The 19,468-nt window shown below is 29.0% G+C and overlaps 2 protein-coding genes and 2 long non-coding RNA genes across 5 annotated transcripts; 1 reads left to right on the forward strand and 3 right to left on the reverse strand.

The window, feature by feature from the left end:
- The first annotated feature begins 132 nt into the window (after nucleotides 1-132).
- On the forward strand, nucleotides 133-4,408 carry LOC149878995 (uncharacterized). The gene is made up of 3 exons (XR_016446944.1): nucleotides 133-391; nucleotides 704-756; nucleotides 4,335-4,408. It is a non-coding gene; the product is annotated as an uncharacterized LOC149878995 (long non-coding RNA).
- LOC145181727 (uncharacterized) lies at nucleotides 2,176-9,632 on the reverse strand. Its single transcript, XR_016446943.1, has 3 exons — nucleotides 8,261-9,632; nucleotides 3,231-4,414; nucleotides 2,176-2,497 (listed from the first exon to the last, which is right to left on the reverse strand). It is a non-coding gene; the product is annotated as an uncharacterized LOC145181727 (long non-coding RNA).
- On the reverse strand, nucleotides 4,401-8,168 carry LOC145199759 (zinc finger MYM-type protein 1-like). Of its 2 annotated transcripts, none has more exons than XM_090071914.1 (5): nucleotides 7,421-8,168; nucleotides 6,654-7,296; nucleotides 4,862-6,578; nucleotides 4,627-4,789; nucleotides 4,401-4,524 (listed from the first exon to the last, which is right to left on the reverse strand). In XM_090071914.1, the coding sequence occupies exons 2-4, from the start codon at nucleotides 7,279-7,281 to the stop codon at nucleotides 4,654-4,656; spliced, it is 2,481 nt and encodes an 826-aa protein (XP_089928040.1). In that variant the 5' UTR covers nucleotides 7,282-7,296; nucleotides 7,421-8,168; the 3' UTR covers nucleotides 4,401-4,524; nucleotides 4,627-4,653. The 2 variants fall into 2 exon arrangements, with proteins under 2 accessions (XP_089928040.1, XP_089928039.1); XM_090071913.1 differs by having other exon boundaries at nucleotides 4,469-4,524; nucleotides 4,686-4,789; nucleotides 7,421-7,756.
- Nucleotides 9,633-12,635: 3,003 nt separating the features above from the next.
- On the reverse strand, nucleotides 12,636-15,617 carry LOC149878996 (uncharacterized). The gene is made up of 5 exons (XM_090071715.1): nucleotides 14,983-15,617; nucleotides 14,199-14,516; nucleotides 13,637-14,094; nucleotides 13,258-13,366; nucleotides 12,636-13,105 (listed from the first exon to the last, which is right to left on the reverse strand). The coding sequence occupies exons 1-5, from the start codon at nucleotides 15,309-15,311 to the stop codon at nucleotides 12,868-12,870; spliced, it is 1,452 nt and encodes a 483-aa protein (XP_089927841.1). The 5' UTR covers nucleotides 15,312-15,617; the 3' UTR covers nucleotides 12,636-12,867.
- Nucleotides 15,618-19,468: the final 3,851 nt, after the last annotated feature.

Raw genomic sequence — 19,468 nt, forward strand, 5'->3', positions numbered from 1 at the left:
AAGAAAAAGTGGTTAATATTAGCCTTAGCTTATAAACAAAAGATTAGAGTGCAATTCTACTAGGCTGAGTGATACCTACATAATCAGGGCATATTATGTTTTTAGAAGTTTATAAAATGCCAGTTTCTTAGAAATGTGAAAATATACATCAGTAGAGGAAAGTTCAGTATAAGAATAAAAATCCAGAAAGTTTTATTCATGCAATATAAAACTTTCTGGTTTTCATACAAAGTGATTGCTTGAGCTATCGTTTTTAACTGAGAAAAAAAGCTTGCTTCCTTTAATCAACTGTGGCACAATGATATACGAGAAGGAACTTTTATGAAAAAATAAATAAAAATTAAAAAGCTTGGTTCCTTTAATAAATTGAGACATATTGTTAAATGAGAAGGTACTTTTAAAAAGATTTTAATTTAGTAAACTCTCCTGGCGTCAATTATTAGTAATGTTAGCAGTACTTGCATTTAAATTAGGAAAAAACTCAGTGAGATTATTTTGTTGAAATACTATAACTGAATGGAATTTCTCAGTATACAAAAGCCATAAGACTTTCAAACCATTCATCTTTTAAATTAGAAAGGACCAGTTTAATAAGTTAGTAGGATTTTAAAGGTGGCTCTCTGTCTTGCATATGCCAAGCAATGTACCTAAATTTCAGTCTTTTTTTTGTCTCTTTTTGATAGTTTTATTATTTTGTCTTTAGTGCTAGTTATGGGCAAGTGGATATGGTTATTATGGTCCTCAATCAAAAATATGGTAGAAAATTTATGACTAGTTTTTATAACTTTATTGTTTTGTACTTTAGTTTTAAATTAGTGGTTTAAAGTGTTATATTTCTTGACAGATCCAAAGAAAAGTTCGATTTTAGTAAAGCTTTTATTTTCGATTCAAGAATATCAATACAATAATAATAATCACACAAACTTAATATTTATAGTAAAATAGAAAGTTCCTAGAAAGACACAGAACATTCTGGAACGTTATCATATATCTAGAGGATTCTATGGATGATTCTCGAGTGTTCTGTTGTATCTATAAAGTTCTAAAATGGACCATAACATAAAGAAATTTATAAACAGGTAAAAAAGCAAAAAAGCAAAATAACTATTTTGTAAAAAAATAACTGTTTTGAAACTAAGTAATAGATTGATGGCTCCACATTGTTTTGAAATATAAAATGCGTGTTTAGGTTGTTGTACTGATTGTAGCAATGCTTTAAAAACTTAAGAAAATTGGCTCATGTTTATTGAAGGAGAATTATTATTTATTAATTTTTTGGATTTCCAAAGATTTTCAAAAACTTGGTGCTTTAAGGCTCAAAAATTTACATTAAGCACACAGGAGTTTTTTAATATAACAACTTTATAATATAATGGTTCAATGATCATTTATCATACTTAAAATTAAAAAATACACTCACAAATATTTATTACAAAGTAAATCATAGCTATGTATTTATATAAACTAAATATATAAAGAATCTTTCTTACTTTTTAATGTTTTATAAGTTAAACATTTTTTAAACCAAATAATTTTTTTGTTGCTTTGAAGATGATCTTTTCTGTTTTAAATCTAATTTAATAGTATTATATATTTTAAAGCAAACACACACTTGATAAAATTCAGTTTACTTGTTTTATGTATTTTAAACAGGACCTGTTTCTAAATGTGCATTCTCTCAAATTTAACCCAATCATTTACTATTATAACGCAATCAATTATTAAGTACATATCATGTGCTTAAAATGTAAGAACTAATGTAAAAATTTATATTGATAAGTTGATTTATATTGTTTTACTTCTAGAACTTATTGTTTGATTTTATTACTTTATGATTTTCCAATAAAATGATGATTTTACAAATTTTGTAATGAAAAATTTTTTTTGACAAAAAAAAAAAAAAAAAAAAAGCGAAATGGAAGAAAATAAAAGAAATTTTGTAAAGATGAAAGGACAATGGTACAGAAATTCATCCGTTTTCATCCGTTCGTCTTTTGTAAAGATGAACGGATGAATGGTACAGAAAAAAAACTATATTCATTACAGAAAAAAAGCTATTTTCATTAAAAGATGAAGTTTTTTTTGAACATTCTTTGAGAGATTTTGAATTTAATTATAAAATATCATTTTATACTTCTACCATTTTAACTGATCCAGCGATTGAAAAAATTAGAATTGAAAATTTAAACTTTTTATTATCTTTAACTTCAATACAGAATTTTCATTCTTTAATGATAATTATCGCTGATATCTTTCATAAACTACTGAAGCATGTTTTAATGCCTTTTTGTAATCTTCTTCGCACAGATTTATTCCATAGAGCTGTTCTTGTTCGTTTCCTTTAATTGCATTGTAGCAGTCATCTTTTCTTTTGGTAACCTCTCTTATAGTCTCTTCATAAATTCGGCTGGGAAGCGCAAGGTTGGCTAATGGTGCGCAGAAAGCTAAGGAGACCATTAAGAACATTACTCCAAAGTTTACAAGTGAGTTCATATCCCTAAAAAGTAAGGTTATATTGCAAAAGTTAAGCAACTATACTGAAGATTACTTATTTTTCAAATTGGAAAATGAAAGAGAACTAAATATTCCCTTTAATAAAAAAATGCGATAATATAACAGTTTTAAAATATCTTATTTGGTTAAATATTATTTCTCTTGAATATCCTAACATATGATATATCATATGATATATGTAAAAGAAAATCAATTTTGTTGCAAGAATGTTATGGCAAAATAAAAGCGGTTGATAAAGCAAAAAAAGTTATTTCCCCACATCGTCAAATAAAAGCAATTCCAATGTGATATACCTGAATGAGCTAAATAATAATAGTAATAATAATAATAATAATAATAATAATAATAATAATAATAATAATAATAATAATAATAATAATAATAATAATAATAATAATAATAATAATAATAATAATAATAATAATAATAATAATAATAATAATAATAATAATAATAATAATAATAATAATAATAATAATAATAATAATAATAATAATAATAATAATAATAATAATAATAATAATAATAATAATAATAATAATAATAATAATAATAATAATAATAATAATGATAATAATAATAATGATAAATTAATAATAATAATAATAATAATAACAATAATAATAATAATAATAATAATAATAATAATAATAATAATAATAATAATAATAATAATAATATCAGTAGTAATAATAGTAAAAATAGAGGAAAGTTACCTTAATCGATTATTTTGGAAAGTAATTTACTTGAAAAAAAACTGATTTATTGATTTTTTAGCTTTTTTTTTAATCTATCGTAAATTTAACTAGCACCGTATTTTTATAGCATTTCTAAGAAAATTATAGTAAATAAAGTATTGCTATGATACTACAAGGTAGCCCAGTGTTATGTTATTATCAACATCAAACAAGTACGAGCCTGTTGTTATTTACATAAGCAACAATAATAACAAAAGGTCACAATTTGAAATTAACTTTTGTTTTGATGGATATTTAAGCACAAGCGCTTTAACTTTCTATTAATAACGAGTAATAACAAATAAAGAAAAAACTTCCTTTACACTTCTGCATAGAAAATAAGCGAGAGAGGTTATTATCTCATTACTTTTTTGCAAAATAAGTTTTTTTTAACCGAAGTAAATCAAATTTAGGAATAAATACGATCACAATAAAGCGATTCACACCTGCCTCTTAAAAATATCAAAGCTGAAAATAATCAAACCGTTGAAGTGAGCATAATTTTCTCAATTATGAACATCCGATAAAGTTTTGTTTAAAAAAAAAAAAACTTTGTTTTTTTGTTAAAAAGTGCTTGTGTGATGATAAAGTCGAAAAACAGCTAATATTCACAAAGATATTTTTTCGTAAACGAACAAAGCATTTCAATCATTGCTCAACGCTGCTCCTCCAGATTTTCAAATTGAATTCGTCAGAGAGTTTTCACATCGACCGTCTAAAACATTTATTTTTCAAGAGACCAAAGATAGGGAAACAAATCGCCCTTGTCAACACCAATCGTTTCAACAATTCTCTAGTTTGCATTATTATACAAAGTAAAAAACTTATTTGTTACACTTGAGTGAAAAATACAAACTCTCTTACTTAAGACTTTCTTACTTTGATTTTCAATACATCGCATCGTAGAGTATCGCCTGCTTATCATTTGCTAACGAAAAGAATTCTGGTTTTCTTTTTCCATCTTACAGGGTTTTCCAGAAAAAATCAATCAAAAGCAATAGTTTTTTTTATTGGGTTATTCTTTCTGGGTCACCCTGAATTGCGTTCAAAATCTTGATATTCATGTTTTTTTCTTATCTGTAGATCATATTGTGTTTTGTGTGCCTACTGCAGGAAAAATCGGGGTTTGCTGAGCGAACGAAACTAATAGAAAGCATACATCACTGCAGTGCCGTGGCGTGGTACATTTGGGCCCCCCCCAAATCATTTTTTTGGGCCCTATTTTTGTGGCATCACATTACAGGATATATATGCGTCACATTTTTTCTAAAGGCTAAAAACATCAAAAATAAGACATATAAGTATAGACAAACGTATATGTACGGATAATTATCAGAATAATGTTTGTTATATTATATTGGTAATACTTCAAAACCTGTAATAAATCACATATTCACAATTGTCACAGAAATGACTTGTGGCGAACTTTCATACTTGCAAATTTGTTGATTATCTCCTCATAATTTAATTTTCTTGCCACATCGTTCTCAATTGACAGCATCGCCAGAGAAGACAAGCGGTCATCAACCATTGTTGACCTATAAAAAGTGAAAAGAAATGCATAGAGCTACATCTATTATGTATAAAGTAGCAAGATTAAATATACTGACCTATGAAAAGTCTTAATCAATTTTAGCTTGCTGAAGCTACGTTCAGCACTTGCGACAGTTACTGGTGAGGTAAGGATTATGCGTAACACAATGGCAAGATTTGGATAAGTTTCTTGCAGCTCTTCTTTATAAATGTAATTAAGAAAATCATGTGCAGATTTCATGTGAGTACTTTCTTTCTCCTGTACCACTATGACAAATCGTTTTAATTCCATTTCCAGATCATCCGAATCTATATCGCCAAGCTTTGCTTGCAAATTTTTGCAATATAAAGACAAAGAATTTTCTTTACAGATTTGAATAAGATTCTCAGAACGGTATAGGAAGTCATAGAGCTCTGTGATACTACTGACTTGTTCAAAACGCTCCTTTACTGATCCCATTGACATATCAAAGAGTGGTAAAAAGAAATCAACTTTAAACTTCTGTTCTAATTGGATGGTGTGAGCTTCATCGGCACACTCGTATGAATGAATCATCTTTTTTTGTCGGGAACGCACTTCTGGAAAAATTTTTGCAATGTCCAACACTTCTGCGATTTCTGATGCTTTCATGTGTGCGTCTGAAAATCCAGTTTCACGATATTGCTGAAGAAATGCATATGTGGCCTTTATTTCACTATCCAAGACATCAAGGGAAGTTGTAGAGGACTGCAGAAGCTTACTTGATTTGTTAATTTGGTATAAAACGTCATACCAAATAACGATTGACAATATGAATGGCCATGTCATCATATATTCCATCAGCGAACATACTTCTGTAGCTGTTGCGCCATCTCTCTTCTCTAGAGCATACACTTCCAATTTTTCTAATGCCTCTAATATCTCTTTCAGGTGATAGCGAAGAGGTTTCACACAGTTTATTCTACTTTCCCATCTGGTATCGGATTGAGGCTTGACAGAAATGGGTATACATGACTTTAAAATATGCCATCGAGCAGGAGATGATGAAAAGAGTGTATACAATCTTGAAAGAACTCCGAAAAAAGTAATTGCACTGTTGGATGACTTTGCACCGTCAACAATGACTAGATTAAGTGAATGGTTTGCACACGGAACATATAGAGCTTTGGGATTCATTTGAAGAAGCCTAGCTTGAACACCCTTTGCCTTTCCTTTCATGTTAGCACCGTTATCATAGGATTGGCCTCGACAGTCAAGAATATTTAATTCCCACTTTTTTGTCTGATCTAGAAAGGCATCCAAAAGCCCTTTTCCAGTGGTATCATCTACCTTGAGATATCCAAAGAAATTTTCAGAAATGTTGATACCTGTCCCAGGAATGCAAACTACTGATCGTAGGATTATGCTCATTTGTTCTTTATGTGAAACGTCTGGCGTACAATCCAAAATAATGGAAAAATATTTCGCTTTCTTTACTTTGGAAAGGTTTTCGGCTTCAATCTCCTTGGCTAACAATTCAATCAACTCATTCTGGGTATCATTGCTCAAATAATGTTCATTAGTTTCTTTCTTCTGAATCCGACGTAAAAGTTCATCGAGCACACTATCATACTTCGCCATCAATTCAAACAACCCAAGAAAGTTTCCATTGTTCTTGGAACCAATGACCTCTTGTGAACCACGGAATCCAAGATTCCTCGCAGAAAGAAATAGAGTGATGTCTAGTAATCGTTCCAATACTGCTCTCCAAAATTTTCGCTCTTTTTGAAGCAACTTGTATTGATGCTCATCAATGGTTGTTTGATTCATTATGCCTGCAATGTTGAATTTGGTAAAATATATAAATATTTATTATATTTAATGACAAAATTTTTTTTAAAACAGTTTACCTTTTCGTAATGTCATCCACTGTTCAAAGCACCTGAGATGTGTACTTCCTGTTTCATGATCATTCAGTTTTTTGGATAAACCTTCCCATGTGTTCATCCCTTGTCGGAATGGTGAATCTGATATACCAAAAAGTTTGCAACAGAAGCAAAAAACTTTATTACTTTTTATAGAATACACAAGCCATGACCGTACAATAGTTTCTCCATTCTTCATCTGTCGTTTATAATAAGTCACTGAAAATCGTCGTCTTTCTTGATTGTGTGGAAAATCTATCTCAATTTGCTTTACACCACGTTCAACAATGTCACACCTCTGTGCATCAGAAACATTTTCTGGCCAATCAGAAGGATCATCACTGAGAAAAAGAAGTGGCAGTGTTGTGGCAGTTGGTATACACTCACAGATTGCCATATTAGAGTCTCCTTCAGCAGACAAACCAAAACAAGAAACAGAATCATTTTCTGCATTGGCTGTAACATCATTATTGGTTTCTGTTATTGCTACTGATTCACCATCAGCTTGAACTGCTGGTTTCAAAAATTGTGTAAGTTTGGGGTACTTAGTTATTACTTCCCTGGCTGCAGCTGCTTCTCTTCTCTTAGCTGCACCACTTTTCACTTTCTTCATTCCAATAATTAATACCTAAAAATAGAACAGATAGTTTATAAAATTTACTTTTAGGTCCTACTATAGTACTATACCTATTTAATTTATACAAATAAATTAAATGAAAAATAATAATGTCTCCTAAAAATAATAAACTTACCGGCTCAGCTGATTCAGCCACGCTCACTACGAATTTTGAATAATGACGATTGCGTTTCGGTTTAACCAACTACACACACATCATACAGTCAAATGAAGCAACTGACACGCAGAAATCAATATTTCAAATCGTATTTCAACTCACAATTTTTTATTACTATTCTAGAAAGTTATTAAAAAAATTAAAGAAAATACTTTTTAAAATATTATAAAATTTTAAAATGTTGTATTGCTGACGGCCCACCGGGAAATATCCCGGTGTGAAAACTCCATGTGAAATAGGAAAACTCATCTTTAAATAAACTGTTCATTATAATATAAATTTGTCAATCTAGTTTGTTTTATTTACATAATTTTTTGCATGCTATTTATGATATCATAATTTGTATTATAATTTTTATTGGTTTGTAACAATTCTATTTGTCGGTTAATATTTCTCTGTAATGTCTTCAAATTTTGATTTTATATTTATATCCAGAGTTTTAAATTGTTATTTAATCTTTTGAAAATGTAGTATGTTAACTACGAAACATGTCAAGATTAAAAAATTCCGTGTTTTTCATAAAAGTATGAGTAAAAATTTTAGAGTTAAGCTACTATATAGATACAGAAACTAAACAAGGATGTCCATTCTCATCAGTTGTTTTTTTTCACATTAAAATTGTCTTAGTAGCATTTATTTTATTTTATAGTTTGAATATAATTGATAATTATCTGTTAAAATAATAAAATGCCATAAAAAATTTTATCATTTTTTAAAAAACGGGCCCCTTATATCTCGTGGGCCCCCCCCCCCCCCAAATGGGGGGTTTGGGGGGCCTTTGCCACGGCACTGCATCACTGATGGTTTCAATTTGTGGAAAAAAGCACCTTAGCGTTTTGAAACTACCCTGCAAACAAATTGCCACAAAGCAGTTGCTTCATTGGAGACAAATGTGCTAATATTTCTGTTTTAACAAACCAAAGAAATCCAGGAAATAACAACTTTACGCTGCTGTCCATGCTACTCGGAACGAAAGATCCTTCAATTCATTTAACACGGGAAAAAAACAAGGTTAAAGCATACCTACAAAGATATTCAAAATGAACTTTTGGATTTGAATGCTCAGCGTGTTCTTCGTGACAAGTTAAAAAAAGTGTTAGAAAACGACTTTTTTGCAATAATTGCTGACGAATGTAGTAACATCAGCAACCATGAACAATTAATTATATGTTTGAGAACCATTTGTGGAGATTCAGAAATTCAGGAGGATTTCCTTGGTTTCAATGAACTAAATATTATCAAAAGTGAATCAATAGTACATCCAACTAAAGAAGCCTTTGTTGTGGCCTAACCTTTCTCTTTAACGCTGCTGGGTTAAACCTATGACGGCGCCAGCAAAACGATTAGGAAAAATGGATCTTTGGACAAAAATATTGAAGAAGAATGATTGGAGCAGATTATAAAAGGAGAAAACCGTTCTTTTAAACAAGCTTTGTACAACCCGATGCACTGTAATTGCGTTCTGTTTTAACGAAAATACGAATGATTGCATCATCAATTAAGTTATGAAAATGTGCTAACATAAAAAACTTCAATCAAACGTTCGTGCTCGTATCGTCCGGTTTCAATTGCAAAAGAGTTATTTTTATTTTTCTTTGGTCTCTTAATATAGTCTAACTAATAATTTATCAAAAACATTACAAAGTACAAAATTTTGAAGAGCCAACTGCCGAGAAAGCATCGTAAACAATATTTTACTTTGAAGTTTTTCGAGGGTCAAAAAGAACATCACAAAATATCAAAGCGCTACACTCTGAAAATGCAGCTTACTATTATTGTGTAGTATATTAAGACGCTAATCGTTTCGAACAACCAATCAATTCTTTTCCACTATAGAGCAAATGCTAATAATAGCTATCAACTCCGAAACCTACCTGACTGATATGGAGGCACCGAAAAGATAAAAAGATAATAGCCTCACAAAGCTGAGAAATGTGAGAAAAGAATACAATCAGATACAAGGTCACTTAATTCCATTTATCGATATCAATGATACACAATCTTTATGTAAACTGGTCTAACAAACTATCATACTGTCAAAATGGTCACGTCACGTGTAGTTACTTCCTCGTTTCTAATAGAAATCTAATATGTAATGTAAATTTGAAATAATCTCTTGAAATTCTGAAAACTTGATGTTTGAAATTTCCTGTAATAAAAAAAAAAAAAATTAATATGAACAGTTCTAATAAACAAAAGGTTAAAGCGTAGGATTATAAATATGTATGTATAAATATGTATGTATACATACATATTTATAAAATTATTAGGCATACTGTATATATTTATACATACTGTATATATATACAGTATGTATAAATATATACAGTATGCCTAATAATTTTTTTGATAGTTAAGATCTGCGCTTTTAATACGAAATTTGCGTAGCCTCCTTTGTTAAAACCCTACCGACAGCTTTAAGATGTGGGTTAGTGTGGATTTAAGTCAGGGTTGGCAAAAACCTAACTCAACTTGATTTTTGGGTTTTTGCTAAGACAAAATCTCTAGTTTGGTACAAATCTCAAATTTGAATTAATTTATACCTATTTAAAAGCTATTTTTCATTTATACAGGTTTATTTTCTTATACAATAGCTTAGTTAATAATAGTAATGATAATAATAATAATAATAATAATAATAATAATAATAATAATAATAATAATAATAATAATAATAATAATAATAATAATAATAACAATGATATGAATAATAATAATGACAATAATAATAATAATAACAATAATAATAATAATAATAGTAATAATAATAATAATAATAATGATAACAATAATAATAATGATAATAATAATAACAATAATAATAATGATAATAATAATAATAAAAATAATAATAATAATAATAACAATAATAATAATAATGATAATAATAACAATAATAATAGTAATGATAATAATAACAATAATAATGATAATAAAACTAATAATAATAACAATACTACTACTACTACTACTACTACTACTACTACTACTACTACTACTACTACTACTACTACTACTACAACTACTACTACTACTACTACTACTACTACTACTACTACTACAACTACTACTACTACTACTACTACTACTACTACTACTACTACTACTACTACTAATAATAATAATAATAATAATAATAATAATAATAATAACAATAATAATAATAATAATAATAATAATAATAATAATAATAATAATAATAATAATAATAATAACAATAATAATAATAATAATAAAAACAATGATATAAATAATAATAATAATAATAATAATAATAATAATAATAATAATAATAATAATAATAATAATAATAAAAACAATAAAAATAATAATAATAATAATAATAATATTGCATTTTTTTGAAATATAAAACTAATTTGAAATAGAAAAATTGTTTTAAAATTTTATTCATATTTAAAATATAAGTAATTACACATTCTTTAACTTGCCAAAGTATAATTCAGGGGGAAGAAATAAGGCTAGTGAGTGTAATGAAGTGATCATTAAGTGATCAACCAAATAGGGTTATATTTAATTATTGTAAAGAGAACATAATTAAAAAAATAGAGAGAGTTAAGAGTTGGATAATTCCAGAAGAAAGAAAAAGGGAAGTGCTAATGATTCTGCAGAAGTATTTACCAATATATCAGTTTTAGAGTCAAGGCCTTGACTCTAAAACTGATATATTGGTAAATATTTCTGCAGACTCATTAGTTTATTAGTTTATCTTTAATTTAATACAGTTTTTATATAATAAATTTATTCTAATAAATTTGAACAACTGTGTGACATTCTAGTGTTCAAAATGTAGGTAAAGGGGAAACTTTTACTGAATCATTGAAAAGGTTCAATTATGGATATTGGTCCTCGACAAGTGGGACAATGAGGTGTGTTGCTTTCCTGGACTACTTAGCATCAAATAAATCTAACCATTCAGATGATGAAGAGCAAGATTGTTTAAGCTTTATTAATGATGCTTCTTATTCATTAATTTTTTAATTCAACTCCAACGAAGGTGCCACGACATACATCCATTTCTAAGTTTGCTTCTACAACACAAATAATCAGAAGAATGACGTGGATTTGCAAGTAGGGAGATTTTTCTTTTCAGCAAATATACCATCAAACGTAGTAAAAAATCTTGATTTTACTCAACTGATACAAACCCTTACTTATACAATACAATACTGCTCAAAAATTCAGCACACACAAGATTTAAGTCTCAATTTTCTTCTTTAATTGAATTTTTAGGCGGTAAACTTCTTATGCCTATTCAATTTTTTTAAATTTACAGTTAATTAAAACAAACCTTATATAGAAATAAAAAAAAGAAAAAAAATTACATTATCTTAATCATCTATTTTTAACTTAAACAGAGACTGCTAATTAAAGCGGTGTAAAAAAGCAGCTCATAAGTTTAGCACACTTGCACTCCTATTGTCTTTTGACTGCCGCTTTTTACTTTTTAACGTCAAATTTTTACTAAAAAGTAAATTTAACTATCTTTTTTTGCATAATAACTGAACAAAAGTTTCTACGATATACATTAGGGTGGGTCAAACGCCCCTTATATTTGAAAATCAAAAGGCACTGTTTTCCATGTGCTGTGGGTGTACTCTATGATCAATAAAAAACAAAATTTAACTTATTTGCTCAAATTTTAGACCCCGCTCAACGGGCTGAAAAATTTTATTTTTGCCCCGAAAAAGTCATATAATGAGTAGTTAAACGCCCTTAATTCTTTTTTGTTGTTTTTTTTGTTTAAGTGAATAGGAACATTTGTGTGATCAATTAAAACAATAATTCAGCAAAATAGAAACGGCTAGCAGAAACAGTATCGAAAACAGTCAAAATGATTAATCTCGAAAAGGGATTTTCCGGAATAACATCGAAATTAAGAATAACATCGAAATTGTAAAAAAAGGAGTTGTATCGAAAACCCGAAAAACAGAATAATCTCGAAATTGTGAAAAAAGGATTATTATCGAAATGGGACTTTTCGGAATAATATCGAAAAAGAGAATACATAAAGTTGTTAAAAATGGAATAGCATCGAAAATCAGAAAAGCAGAATAATCTCGAAATAACTCAAAAGAGAATAATATCGAAAAGGGACTTACCGGATTAATACCGAAATTGTAAAAAAAGGAATAGTATCGAAATTTTAAAAAACGGAATCAGATCGAAATTGTGAAAAAAGGATCAATATCTAAAACGAACTTTCCGGAATAATATCGAAATTGTGAAAAAATTACGTTATTGATTGTTTTTTATCCTAGGCGGAGTAAGAGTAATTGGGAATAATTTAATACCGTTTTTATATAATAAATTTATTCTAATAAATTTGAGCAATTGTGTGACATTCTAGTGTTCAAAATGTAGGTAAAGGGGAAATTTTTACTGAATCATTGAAAATGTTCAATTATGGATGATATTGGTCCTCGGCAAGTGGGACAATGAGGTGTATTGCTTTCCTGGACTTGTTGAATGCATGGTTGACAAAACAAAAAATGTCTGCAAGGCATTACCAAAGCATTTCGTTCATTGACGGTGCAAACAATGCACTTTGGTGACTCTGTTGAAGTGGAAGTTGGCAAAGGAAGATTCTCACCAAGCTCGTCCATTGAGTTTTCATCCAAAGCACTAAAATTGTTTAAATACTTCAAATACAATTTTCCATATTTCATAGAAAAAGACAGATTATCAAACAAAGTTAAGTTGATTAATTTGGTAAAAAAGTTAAAGAAGGTTGATAAATAAAAAGTGTTATACAAAAACTTGGAAAATTATCTTACATAGCTTTGAAGTTTTGAAAGAGATATGATACTGTTGATAGGAATCTCTTAGTTGTCCAAACTCCGTCTCGAAAGTTTTTCTCAAAACAACGCATTTTTTCAATTGAACCCGTCATTTCGAAAAGGGCACACTTTTTTCGAAATGACGGGTTCACACTTTTTTCGAATTTCACACTTTTTGAGCCATTTTATTTATTTTTTCATTTTTTTCAATAAATAAAGTTCACAAGAACTCTATATGTTTTTTATTTATCTACTCCTATATTTAGTTTTATAAGCACCGTAGACTTTTTTTGATAAGAAACATATTTTTTGTTGATCCTGAAAAGTTTTAATAAACGGACTTGTGTCCTTTTCGAAATGACGAGTTCAATTGCGTTATAGTCGCGTTGGTCACGGCGGACTGGCTGATTGCAGGCAAGCTGTTGAAGCTCTTGAATTGTATGCACTATTACATGCTGATTAAGCAATTCCATAAACTGCCTAAATCCTCTATGTTGATTACCCATATTTGTTTTCAGACGTCTGTTGAGACCTTCTGCATTGTTATTGGTTTTGTGATTCAAGCCATAAACACTGAATCCTTCTGGGGTCACTATATTGAGCCAATACCTCTCAAAATACCTTTTAAAAGCAAGTAGTTTGCTTTTGATTTTGCCACTGAATGTTGCAATCTCAATAACTCGAGATCCCCAAGCAACCAAGATCTTGTTTGCAGGAAGGAGACAAAGTGCCATAACTTTTCGTGCCCACTTCTTTACTTGAATTTGGTGGCGGTATTCCCTCTGAAGACCAAGAATTGCTAATTGCTTGGTGATTGCATTTTCAAAATGAAACCTAAAGATAAGGATTTAAAGGAGATCATTAATTGATAACAAACTATGAGAAACTTTGATAACTTGGAAACTGGGACAAAGTAATAACAAATTAATAACTTATACCTGCAACCATTCACCATACTTTCACTCCAAGTTGTTCTTAGAGCATTCTGTACTCCTCGTTCAAAATCTGACATAATGGTGGCTGGAGAGAAATCTAAAACTTCTTTTATTTTGGAAAAAGCAAGCTTATATAGAGCCTCTGATTTGGATGTCATTAAAGCACGTACAGCTGGAACAGATGTGCCCCAAAGGTGAGGGTTATCAGGATCAAAATTCATCTGACCCTCATCTGGAATTGGATCTTCAAGCACTGCTGAATACTCAACAGAAAATATCAAGAGCTGATACCACTTGCTTTCCTCCATGAGTGGTGTCATGCTGGAAGTACAATAATTGTAACTGTAACTTACAACTGTAAATAAAAGTGTTCTACCTAACGTTTTTAGTATATCAATTTTTTCGTCTAGGGGCTGTCCATTAATTACATCAACAAAACAGAGGGGGGTTCTGAACTTTTTTGACAATTGTTGACAAAGGTGAGGGGAAGAGGTCAAATAAAGTTGACTCAACTATGTTACTTTATTTTTTTTAATTTCATTACTCAAAAAAAGAAAAATTAGGCTGCGTTTGTAGCGTAGCGTCTTTATTTAGGTGGGGGGAGAGGATTTATCAAAAACTGATGTTATTTTAGAGGAGTGGGGGTGGGGGGTGTCTCTGGAAATTTGACAAATTGTTGACAAGGGTGAGGGGGTGAGGTAAAAATTGCCAAAAGTTTGTTGACGTAATTAATGGACAGCCCCCTAGATTTTTTCTTTGAACAAGTAAAATGCATACATATAAATACCTGAATGTTCCATCAACAAAACACACTTTGGCCGATTTCGCCTTGTTGATAACTAGGATATGCCCAAAGAGCAATGCTACGTTGTCCTGTTCTGCAACTGATCCCAAAAAAATGTCTCCATAGCGATGACATTCTTTGTCATTCAGAACTTCAGCAGCTTCTTTTAGTGATTTTGTGTTCAAGGGCTCATTTAGCCTTCTCCTTTTCTGAAGACTTGGGATAATTTGAGGAAAACTAATAGATTCAGAAACAACTGCAGGAAACTCTCTCACAGTGTTTTGAAAAATTGAGCGCAGGTCTTCAGATGTTGCTTCTGCTTTTTTCTTCATGGTACTTTTAGCAAGCAGCACTTCAAAGTCTGTTTATCTTGAACAGCAACTGTGAACAGTTGTAACCTGAAGTTTATCTTCATGAATAAAAGCTCTGCCTTTGCAGTTCATTCTAGTAAAAAAACGGCACTTAAGATGCAGTTTATCTTTATAAAGTTTATCTTTAGTGTATCCAAAATCACCAGGCCAAAAAACTTTTGAATTTTTTCTTTCTCCTTCAGTTTCAGTATAATTTTTTGATAAGTTCTCTAACGACATTTTGGAATATTGAGTTTCTTAAAATTTTCTTAAATTTCAAGTTTTCAATCTAATTGATTTTCATTGCGCGTGCAAATCAAACTGTTTATTGTGCGTGCAAATTACACTGCTCATTTATCATTCAGAAAATCACATTTTCGATGTTAGTCATTAAAGTTAGTTTTCGATCTTATTCCGTTTTTATTGTTTTCGATATTGTTCCGCGTTTGTGAATTTCGATATAAAAACTTTTCGATATTAATCTGAAAATCAAATTTTCGATCTTAATCATTAAAATGGGTTTCGGTCAGTTATTTTTCGATATTAATCATTTTTTCGATCAGTTAATTTTCGATACTATTATGCTTTCCCATAGAAACTATTAGGACAGCTTTAGGTATTGTTTTGTTAGTTTTTTTAATCTTAAAACTTTGTTTCCCAAAAAACCCGGTTTTTACGTAATATTAGACTTAATATCTAGCTTTCGACAGCAGAAGAAATATACAATTAGGGACAGTTTTCTTATTATTTATGCATAGTTGTGCACATCTGTGGGTTTAGAAAGCTTTTTATAGCACATTTATAAATAAAATTTACAATTTTTTAAAATTTTTACTTTAAAATCATGTTTTAAAATTATTTTTTTTTTATCAATTAACTTAACATAAATTTATGACTTAACATAAATTTATGAAATTAGATAACTTTTTACAATTTAACAATCACATAAACATTGTAATAATTACATAACATATTTTAAATAATTTTTGAACAGAACATAGAAAATAGAAAGTGCTCAATGTTCTTAAAGAACAAGAAAATAGAAAGACTTCTTGACGATTCTGAAAAAAGAGAAACTGGCAGCGTATATATATATATATATATATATATATATATATATATATATATATATATATATATATATATATATATATATATATATATATATATATATATATATATATATATATAAACAATATCTAGATAATCTAGATTATATCTAAACAAACAAAAAATTAATAAATCAATTGACTGGATGATTATTGTATTATTGTTAAAGCAAAATGAATAAAAAATTATGATAAATAATGATAATCAATACAAATCAAATCCTATTTAACAAAAATTTATTACTAGAATTTAAACTATTACTCCAATAATATCACAAAGGATGTTTTCAAAACCAATCGCAAAGGTTTTTCCAATTCATTTTGATGTATATAAACATTCGACAATTGCCATAATCTTTAAACCTTTTCAGCTGCTTTTTATAAACTTATGTAAATTACTTGTTAATTCAACTAATGTCCATGGATTTGTTGTCATTGATTTGTAATGTATTTCAAATAATAATAATTTTACTACAAAAGAATTTAATAAACTGATTTCTATTTCTTCCAAACAAATCGGTTAAATTCGTTTTGTCAACAGTCTACTAAAGACTTATGCTGATTTTATCAATTTATTTATTTTCAATCTAAATCTTTTTCTTTCTTGCAATATTTTCATTCTTGTTAAATAAAAACATTTTCTTTTTCTTCATTTTCTCCAGTTTTATTTACATTTACTATACAAATTAAACATGCTATCAGTCAAAGTTCAATGTGTTGTATTTAAGCAGGATCCATCCTCCTATAGTAAAATAAATCTATATAATTATAAAATATACTTGTAAATAATTTTTTTTTAGTTATATAGTAAGCATTGTAAAATAGTAATTGATTTCTTTGACCAGGAAGTTCCATCAACTACATTAAGAAATAAAAAAAAAATCATGAAAAGTACTCAAAAGAGACTATGCTGTCAAAATATATTTGGCAACTAAAAGAAAAAAACTTTAACTTTAAATTAAACTGGTCTATTTTAAAAACTGCGCCTACCTATAATAACATATCTCAAAAATGTATATTTTGTTAACAAAAAAAGTTTAAAATTATTACTTATTTAGATCAAGAAAATTTACTAAATAAAAAAAACTGAACTTATTTCTAAATACAGACATGAAAATAAGTATCTTTTAAAAAATTATAAAAACAAATAACCAAACTTATTAACCAAATTTATTTAATTCTAAATACTAATTAAAAACTATATATATATATATATATATATATATATATATATATATATATATATATATATATATATATATATATATATATATATATAGTATTGCAGAAATTATGTTGATATTTCCAGTAAGAGTGCTCAATACAGCGTAGAATAAGAAGAGCGAATATATTACTTTTGTTATTATATAAACTAAATAATTAGCTTGGTTTATATTACATTACTTAAAGTTTCACGCAATAGCGAATATATATATCTGTGTGTGTGTGTGTGTGTGCGCGCGCGCGTGTGTGTAATAACCACACGCTCTATTTTGTTTATTACGAATAACCTATCAAAAAGCCTTTCAAAATAAAATCGCTAAATATAACCGAGTTCTCGACACTTCATTGTGCTTAGTTGAAAGAAATAATTAAACGTCGGATTTTCTACCCTACCTTCTGAATCAAAGTATGAAAAAACAATATAATTCAATATCGATGTCTTTTAGCTTGCAAATAACTAGAAAAGTTGTGCTTAACAATTTTAACCCTTATTTTTTGAAATATTCATCTTTAAGTTTAAGGAAAATATGCGTCATCCACCATATTTTTGTCAATAATATTTTTTTCAACTTAGCCCAACTTTTGCTAAATATTATTCAGCTTGGACTACAAATTTTCAAAAACAGTTTTTTTAAAAAAGAAGTTATAGAAGGTAGGACAAACTACCATAAAAATTTGGACTGGCCTTAAATCACCTGAGTATGTATTACCTCATTTGAAATAAACTTTTCGCTTAAATTTTGTCTATAATTTGACCAATAAGATGGGAAAAAAATCAATTAGCCTTGAAATAATACAGCGTATTGTAGGACTACATCTTGGTGATTTCATTAATTCTGAAATAGCTCGAACTCTTAAGTGTGTATCTTGTTCATGTGTACTCAGAACAATTCAGAAATTTGAAAACACTGGTACTACTACAGACAAAAACCGATCTGGACGACCAAGAATCACAAGTATCACCGATGATAATAGTATCTATAGAATTGCAAGAAAAAACCCCAAATACTCAGCTAAAAAGATTGCTTAAGATATGAACTTGGCTCTAAAAAATCATATTTCAAGACAAACTGTAAATAGAAGTTTGATTGATCGAAAACTTTGTTGCTACGTTACTGCCAGAAAACCACTGCTTAAACTAACTGATCGGTTAAAACGTATCAAATTTTGTTGAGCTATTTTGAAAATGACTAATGAATTAAGAAGAATAATATTTAGTGACAAATCCGACTTTACAGTTATTAACCGAAAGAACAGAGAGATTATCCGAAGACACTATAATGAAATGTTTCATAGTCGCTTCATTGTGCCGCGACTACAAGGTGGTGGAGATTCGGTAGGCATATGGGGTTGCATCACTTATGACGGCCCAGGTCTCTGCTAATTATACAATGGTCGTATGGATCAACATAAATATATTAAAAAGCTGGAAAGTCATTTGATCCCGACTAGAAACATCTTTTTTAGCAATGAGTCGGAGTGCCAGTTTCAACAAGACAACGCTCCTTGTCACAAGGCGAAAACGGTGACTATTTTGTTTCAAGAAAATAACATTAAAGTACCTCAGTGGCCAGCTAAATCAACTGGTCTTAATCCAATCGAAAATGTATGGACTGTACTGGACCGCAAAATCACTAAAGCTCCCGTAACATCAGCAGAACATCTTAGGGAAAGTTTGAAAGAGCAGTATTGTATATTCAATTCTTACTTTGGAAGAAAATTGAGTTGAAGTCAAGAAGCTGAGGAATGGTTGAATGAGGTCCATCTTGAATTTTCTTCTGGCTACTATACTTTAAACTAGAAGTT

Source organism: Hydra viridissima, unplaced genomic scaffold (genome assembly GCF_058129835.1).
Source record: "Hydra viridissima isolate aposymbiotic clone 2 unplaced genomic scaffold, HvirCarnegie_v1 scaffold_14, whole genome shotgun sequence".
NCBI lineage: Eukaryota > Metazoa > Cnidaria > Hydrozoa > Anthoathecata > Hydridae > Hydra > Hydra viridissima.